General features: G+C 39.6%; 1 protein-coding gene across 1 annotated transcript; it reads right to left on the reverse strand.

Moving 5' to 3' along the window:
- On the reverse strand, positions 1–7,397 carry LOC149774704 (uncharacterized). The gene is made up of 2 exons (XM_089944977.1): positions 7,294–7,397; positions 1–565 (listed from the first exon to the last, which is right to left on the reverse strand). Exons 1-2 carry the CDS (start codon positions 7,395–7,397, stop codon positions 1–3), a joined length of 669 nt encoding a protein of 222 aa, XP_089801103.1.
- Between the last annotated feature and the right edge of the window lie 1,226 nt (positions 7,398–8,623).

Below are 8,623 nucleotides of genomic sequence, written 5' to 3' on the forward strand. Positions count from 1 at the left end.
TTAAATGACACTGATACATATGACACTGATACATATGACATTGATACATATGACATTGATACATATGACATTGATACATATGACACTGATACATATGACACTGATACATATGACATTGATACATATGACACTGATACAAATGACACTGATACATATGACACTTATACAAATGACACTGATACATATGACACTGATACAAACGACACTTATACAAACGACACTGATACAAACGCCACTGATACATACGACACTGATACAAATGACACTGATACATATAACACTGATACATATGACACTGATACAAATGACACTGACACATATGACACTGATACAAACGACGCTGATACAAACGACGCTGATAGATATGACACTGATACATATGACATTGATACATATGACATTGATACATATGACACTGATACATATGACACTGATAGAAATGACACTGATACATATGACATTGATACATATGACACTGATACAAATGACATTGATACATATGACACTGATACATATTACACTGATACAAACAACACTAATACAAACGACACGGATACAAATGACACTGATACATATGACATTGATACATATGACACTGATACAAACGACACTGACACAAACGACACTGATACAAACGACACTGATACATATAACATTAATACATATGACACTGATACATATGACATTGATACATATGACACTGATACAAATGACACTGACACATATGACACTGATACAAACGACGCTGATACAAATGACACTGATACCAATGACACTGATACCAATGACACTGATACAAATGACACTGATACAAATATCACTGATACAAATGACAACTGTTAATAGAATTATCATTGCTACTAGCACCAAATCTACTCTCTGATGTAGCTACTGCTACGTTTAACATATTTTCCTTCCTCTTTCATCAAGAGCGAAGACAAACGCTATTGTCATTACTATTTTACATTAACACATCTTCATGTCTTTCTAAACTAACACATTTCCTTATTACATATAGAGGATATGTCTAAGATGTCAAGTGGAAAACCAATTACACATTTAAATCTAAAAAAGTACTGAATATCGCGATATAATTAACAAAAAAGAATCGAAACAGTTATATAGTGCAAAAATAAGCACATGTTGATATATCGCGACACGACCGATTAAAATAATGCATGTTTTATACACGTATGGCAATAATATGATATCGTCCCATCATACAGAACAATTTTATCAAAAGAATATGTACTGTTTCACTGTAAGATGATAGGAAACATACGGAACGGTATATCCCACCAAACTATCGCAACGTGTGAACTGTTCGGGCATTTTCCGTTGTCCCAACGCAAAATTTTGAATTATCATGAAGAATTTAAGCTGTTTTAGAAAAAAAGGATCATATTGTTGCTTATAATGAAACATAACAAGCTGTGCTAAATATTATTGTTGTTAGCAGCTCAGTACTAGACGAAACATTTCATTTTGTGTATGCCTCTGTACTAAGTATTTATAGGTTCAGTTTATATTGTTTCAGGGATTTGAAACTTAGAATGAGATGACGTGTTTACATTAGAGAATACAAAGTTTCTACGGTATCCAGTCTAAGATGGCGACTGAATCACAGGGACACAAGCGGTTCTCTAAAACTTGACAATGTCCTATATGCTTGAAGATGTAAACATCAAACGTTTTGCCATGCGGGAATACGTATTGTGCTGCATGTCTCCGTTCATATATCATCGACACGGTGACTCACAAGGGAACACAAGCTATTCTTTCTATGTCCTGTATGTCGAACTGACACTATCCCACTGATTCTTCTAAAAGTGTAGACCAAAAGACGGAAATGTTTCCTCTGAACAGTATCATTTCGTCCTGGCTGGATATAATATTTGGAAATAATGAAAAGTTCTGCGATCCGTGCTTAAAGTGGGATAGGGAAACTACGTCAGCATTATTGTGCAAGGATTGTGACAAATCTCTGGGCAAAATATGCAAAGAATACCACAACGAAATTTCTTCGGTAAGTTTTCATGCAACAATTGATGGATATGAGATGACTTGATTCTCAAGTTCTAATGCGCCAATTATCAGTCATTAATTGCTGTCCACACCATCGCACCAAAGAAATAAAGCTCGTCTGTATTGATCACAGTAAACGATGCTGTAATACTTGTGTGTTACTCGAACACAGAAAATGTGAAACATAACCTGCTTAAGACCATTCATTTGGAAAAGAAGTCGAAGGAAGTGGCAGGCAACCTTAACAAACTTACGCAACATGTATAAACAATACTATACAAGGTCCAGGCGACTACTGACAGCATTGGAAAGGACAAGATTGTTATATTACAACAGGTGAGAGATATAGAGGCCCAGATCAATACTAATTTACGAAAACTTGTGAACGATATGACTGCATCTCTAAATGAATTCATAGAGCAGAAGAATTAAACCTTCAGAGTCAATATGCTAGGGGACACATTGTTCAATGCCATCAACTGTGACCAGGCCAACCTTTATCTTGTGATGACCCATGGGACTGCGGTCCAGAAGATAATCATGCTTTACAACATGGACCAGAATCAACACTGGTACCTTAGCACAATAGCCGAGTACCAAGAAGGCATAAATAACATCAGGCTTATTTTGAAAATTCATACAAGCTTCAAGGATATAATAAACTTCCAGAATGAAATGGGTACAATAACTGAACCGCACTAATTCCGATCTTCAACCATGTTGTTTGATTAAACCTTTACAGCACATATTGGGAAAAGTAAATGGTGGCAGTGGAATCCCGTTAAAAGATAGAAAAGCGATGAAGGTGTTTCAGTTCAACTTAATAGTACCAGGAGATGACAAATCACAACCTGATGGTGTACGGAGAGGATTACCATTTTCAAGGAATGCATGAAATTGAATATGGTAAATGGAATGCTTCCATGTTCTCTGATAACACAATGGCCGTGATTATACCGTGGTTCAAAACAATTCAAATTATTAGAATAGACGGCATAATCCACAGCATCAAAGATGTCAGAAGGAGCCTAGTATGTTGGGGTATATCAGTATTGAAAGGAGCCTATCATGTTGGGGTGTATCAATATTGAAAGGAGCCCAACGTGTTGGGGTATATCAGTATTGAAAGGAGCCTATATCATGTTGGGGTGTATCAGTATTGAAAGAAGCCTAGCATGTTGGGGTGTATCAGTATTGAAAAAACCCAGCGTATTGGGGTGTATCAGTATTGAAAGGAGCCCAGCGTATTGGGGTGTATCAGTATTGAAAGGAGCCTATCATGTTGGGGTGTATCAGTATTGAAAGGAGCCCAGCGTGTTGGGATGTATCAGTATTGAAAGGAGCCCAGAGTGTTGGGGTGTATCAGTATTGAAAGGAGCCCAGCGTGTTGGGGTGTATCAGTATTGAAAGGAGCCCAGCGTGTTGGGATGTATCAGTATTGAAAGGAGCCCAGCGTGTTGGGATGTATCAGTATTGAAAGGAGCCCAGCGTGTTGGGATGTATCAGTATTGAAAGGAGCCCAGCGTGTTGGGATGTATCAGTATTGAAAGGAGCCCAGAGTGTTGGGGTATATCAGTATTGAAAGGAGCCCAGCGTGTTGGGGTGTATCAGTATTGAAAGAGCCCAGAGTGTTGGGGTGTATCAGTATTGAAAGGAGCCCAGCGTGTTGGGGTATATCAGTATTGAAAGGAGCCTATATCATGTTGGGGTGTATCAGTATTGAAAGAAGCCTAGCATGTTGGGGTATATCAGTATTGAAAGGAGCCTATCATGTTGGGGTGTATCAATATTGAAAGGAGCCCAACGTGTTGGGGTATATCAGTATTGAAAGGAGCCTATATCATGTTGGGGTGTATCAGTATTGAAAGAAGCCTAGCATGTTGGGGTGTATCAGTATTGAAAGAAGCCCAGCGTATTGGGGTGTATCAGTATTGAAAGGAGCCCAGCGTATTGGGGTGTATCAGTATTGAAAGGAGCCCAGAGTGTTGGGATGTATCAGTATTGAAAGGAGCCCAGAGTGTTGGGGTGTATCAGTATTGAAAGGAGCCCAGCGTGTTGGGGTGTATCAGTATTGAAAGGAGCCCAGCGTGTTGGGATGTATCAGTATTGAAAGGAGCCCAGCGTGTTGGGATGTATCAGTATTGAAAGGAGCCCAGCGTGTTGGGATGTATCAGTATTGAAAGGAGCCCAGCGTGTTGGGGTGTATCAGTATTGAAAGGAGCCCAGAGTGTTGGGGTATATCAGTATTGAAAGGAGCCCAGCGTGTTGGGGTGTATCAGTATTGAAAGAGCCCAGAGTGTTGGGGTGTATCAGTATTGAAAGGAGCCCAGCGTGTTGGGATGTGTCAGTATTGAAAGGAGCCCAGAGTGTTGGGGTGTATCAGTATTGAAAGAAGCCTAGCATGTTGGGGTATATCAGTATTGAAAGGAGCCTATCATGTTGGGGTGTATCAATATTGAAAGGAGCCCAACGTGTTGGGGTATATCAGTATTGAAAGGAGCCTATATCATGTTGGGGTGTATCAGTATTGAAAGAAGCCTAGCATGTTGGGGTGTATCAGTATTGAAAGAAGCCTAGCATGTTGGGGTATTTCAGTATTGAAAGGAGCCCAGCGTATTGGGGTGTATCAGTATTGAAAGGAGCCCAGCGTATTGGGGTGTATCAGTATTGAAAGGAGCCCAGAGTGTTGGGGTGTATCAGTATTGAAAGGAGCCCAGAGTGTTGGGGTGTATCAGTATTGAAAGGAGCCCAGCGTGTTGGGATGTATCAGTATTGAAAGGAGCCCAGAGTGTTGGGGTGTATCAGTATTGAAAGGAGCCCAGCGTGTTGGGGTGTATCAGTATTGAAAGAAGCCCAGAGTGTTGGGGTGTATCAGTATTGAAAGGAGCCCAGCGTGTTGGGATGTATCAATATTGAAAGGAGCCCAGAGTGTTGGGGTGTATCAGTATTGAAAGGAGCCCAGCGTGTTGGGATGTATCAGTATTGAAAGGAGCCCAGCGTGTTGGGGTGTATCAGTATTGAAAGGAGCCCAGAGTGTTGGGGTGTATCAGTATTGAAAGGAGCCCAGCGTGTTGGGATGTATCAGTATTGAAAGGAGCCCGGAGTGTTGGGGTGTATCAGTATTGAAAGGAGCCCAGCGTGTTGGGATGTATCAGTATTGAAAGGAGCCCAGCGTGTTGGGATGTATCAGTATTGAAAGGAGCCCAGAGTGTTGGGGTGTATCAGTATTGAAAGGAGCCCAGCGTGTTGGGGTGTATCAGTATTGAAAGAAGCCCAGAGTGTTGGGGTGTATCAGTATTGAAAGGAGCCCAGCGTGTTGGGATGTATCAATATTGAAAGGAGCCCAGAGTGTTGGGGTGTATCAGTATTGAAAGGAGCCCAGCGTGTTGGGATGTATCAGTATTGAAAGGAGCCCAGCGTGTTGGGATGTATCAGTATTGAAAGGAGCCCAGGGTGTTGGGGTGTATCAGTATTGAAAGGAGCCCAGCGTGTTGGGGTGTATCAGTATTGAAAGAAGCCCAGAGTGTTGGGGTGTATCAGTATTGAAAGGAGCCCAGCGTGTTGGGATGTATCAATATTGAAAGGAGCCCAGAGTGTTGGGGTGTATCAGTATTGAAAGGAGCCCAGCGTGTTGGGATGTATCAGTATTGAAAGGAGCCCAGAGTGTTGGGGTGTATCAGCATTGAAAGGAGCCCAGCGTATTGGGGTGTATCGGTATTGAAAGGAGCCCAGAGTGTTGGGGTGTATCAGTATTGAAAGGAGCCCAGCGTGTTGGGGTGTATCAGTATTGAAAGGAGCCCAGCGTGTTGGGGTGTATCAGTATTGAAAGGAGCCCAGCGTGTTGGGGTGTATCAGTATTGAAAGGAGCCCAGCGTGTTGGGGTGTATCAGTATTGAAAGAAGCCCAGTGTGTTGGGGTGTATCAGTATTGAAAGGAGCCCAGCGTGTTGGGGTGTATCAGTATTGAAAGGAGCCCAGCGTGTTGGGGTGTATCAGTATTGAAAGAAGCCCAGCGTGTTGGGGTGTATCAGTATTGAAAGGAGCCCAGCGTGTTGGGGTGTATCAGTATTGAAAGGAGCCCAGCGTGTTGGGGTGTATCAGTATTGAAAGGAGCCCAGCGTGTTGGGGTGTATCAGTATTGAAAGGAGCCCAGCGTGTTGGGGTATATCAGTATTGAAGGACCAGTTCATGGTCACCACATATGGAGATGAGCATCGTGTAGTAATACTAAACATAGATAGTAAAAGGATCCTATGAATTTAAGATAAAATTGCATCAAAAATATATAGCAAGTTCAAATATTCGTAGATGTTTCTGTAATAAATACAAATTAATTAAACTTACACTGATGATTACCATTCTTACCTACTTCATCAGAGAAGAATTTGGTCCAGGTTAAATGAACAACCAAATTATGCAGTGTCCTAATGAGTCAAAACACACAACTATCAGTCTATATAAGCCCAGGATGAATAACACTGTCAGTCACGAGGTTCAGATCATCCGCAGTGTCAATGAAAATGCTCACCAAAACAATTCTTTAATCCCATGAATGAAGCAGATAAAAACACAGCCGGAGTGTCATGTGTATGCTTCTATGATGAAGTTGTTTTTATAAATTTATATGGATGGGTATCCACATGTACTCATCCACTGGCAGTTTGATACTGAAGGGAATTGCATCTCCGTCTATTCTTGTTTAATCAACTTGGTCCAGTCCTCCTTCAATCATACAAATTTACAGTCTCGTCTTGAGCACAATAGGTCCCACTGTGGACACCAGATATTACAGCACTTACCTTGTACTCACAGAACAGACAATACAAGTCCAGTATTTGTAATAAGAAATTGTGTTTTTATTGTGCACGAGGTTGGTAAATGGAGATAAACAATTTCTCTTGCTTTGTTACACCGTGCAAATAAAATAAAAATACATTTACTACAAGTATAAATCATACCGAATGTGCATTATTGTTCTGCATGTATACATTGATTATGTTTACAATACATTTAATACGAACGACTTACTACCCCATATATTTATTAATTATCCATCTAGAGAGACAGTGGACCAAATAAACCTTAACACAACAATCAGTGTGTAGAGTAAAAGTAGAGAGCAGACAGACAGATAAGCATATGGACAGAATGCTAGCCTCAGAAAGGAACATGCATTTCAGAGAAATATACCTCAACATACATTTTAAAGAAATATACAGAGTATATATAAAATAAACTGTTTCATTAACCATATTATAAAACTATTTACTTATCATTTGGGGCAAAGATCATGTCCGATTTTCCTACTGCAACCACATGACCAACACACTTCAGAATTTCCAATGGAATGACAACCACTAATATGCTGTTCATACCATGTTGTTTATACAGACAAGAAGCAAACTAACCAATCAGAAAGTTACCTACCACTTGTCATACAATAGAAGAACCCAGCATGAACAGTAATCAGGGTAGCTTCATTGCTCAATGAACAAAACTCGAACAGGTAATCCTGGTTCAAGGCTGCATAAATGCCTAAATATATGTAAAATAAGAATAACACAATAATTGCAACTAATGACTTTATTTCACTCATGAATGAACATTAATGACATAAAATAATAAAATACATAATTCTGCCTAATTAAAATATGAATATATAAAATTATAAACTATATGATCCTGTTACACAACTTTCAGGGCAAATCTCTTATATCCTGAGATTGTTTGGAACAAAATTGAATTTGGTTTCAAAATGAGGAATGGGTGTGAAAACTGTTTAATTGTCTTGTATGTCCTAAAGAATGACTGTAACAAGAGTGAGGTGCGTTGTTCCAGGACACAGTTCAGCCTCTGATCATGCCGGCTTTAACTGGGATTAGAAAGTCGAGTACTACTGGATGCGATATAAGCAGGCTAACCACTGAATCACGATGGCTCAATAAGTTCTTTTATTCCGAATAATTTTTAAACTAGTAGTTATTACTTTCTACATGAGTATTATCTGATTTCAAAACAAAACTCAAACGCAAATTCAGACTGCCTAACTGCACAATATTAATGATTGTTGTTCGTTACAACAAACTGTCAATACTCTGTTCTTGGTGTGTATTCAATCTATTATTAGAAATGCTTTGTTCGAGTTTATGTAAAGAACAACGTCTCAACTTTTGTCTTCTCATAGTGCTTTAGACAGGTCCATATCCATACGTATAATTATCATGGACGGGGTTTCTGCATGTACCCTCAAGTGGTTGGGCTAGATTGTGTAACCTAACAGATGTCGGCAGATATTGTTTATAATGTAGCACACAGAACTTGAGAAAGCAAAGTTTGTCAGTTTTAAAATATGACGCTTTGACATTCTGTTGTATCCTTATCCACTTGAAAACATGTTACACTTTTGACAGGTTTATCACATTCACAGTACTATAGATGTCACTTCATAGAGTTAAACTTTACAGAAAAAAATCATTTTTGTCACGACACTCAAGAAAAGATATTCCATAAAAATGGATGACGTGATTAGCTGAGCTATGTTATGTTTTAGGTCTCGATCAGAGACATCACATCAGACATATTAATTCTACTGGGCCTAT

This window comes from Sinohyriopsis cumingii, unplaced genomic scaffold (assembly GCF_028554795.1).
Source record: "Sinohyriopsis cumingii isolate HCF-2022 unplaced genomic scaffold, ASM2855479v2 utg000160l, whole genome shotgun sequence".
Classification (NCBI taxonomy): Eukaryota; Metazoa; Mollusca; class Bivalvia; order Unionida; family Unionidae; genus Sinohyriopsis; species Sinohyriopsis cumingii.

Excerpts from the sequence above, each read along its gene's own strand:
- LOC149774704 (XM_089944977.1), bottom strand. The coding sequence starts at position 7,397 with ATGAACAGCATATTAGTGGTTGTCATTCCATTGGAAATTCTGAAGTGT. Across the intron at positions 566-7,293 it reads ATCTTTGCCCCAAATGATAA|TGTCATTTGTATCCGTGTCG; the intron begins GTAAATAGTTTT and ends CATATGTATCAG.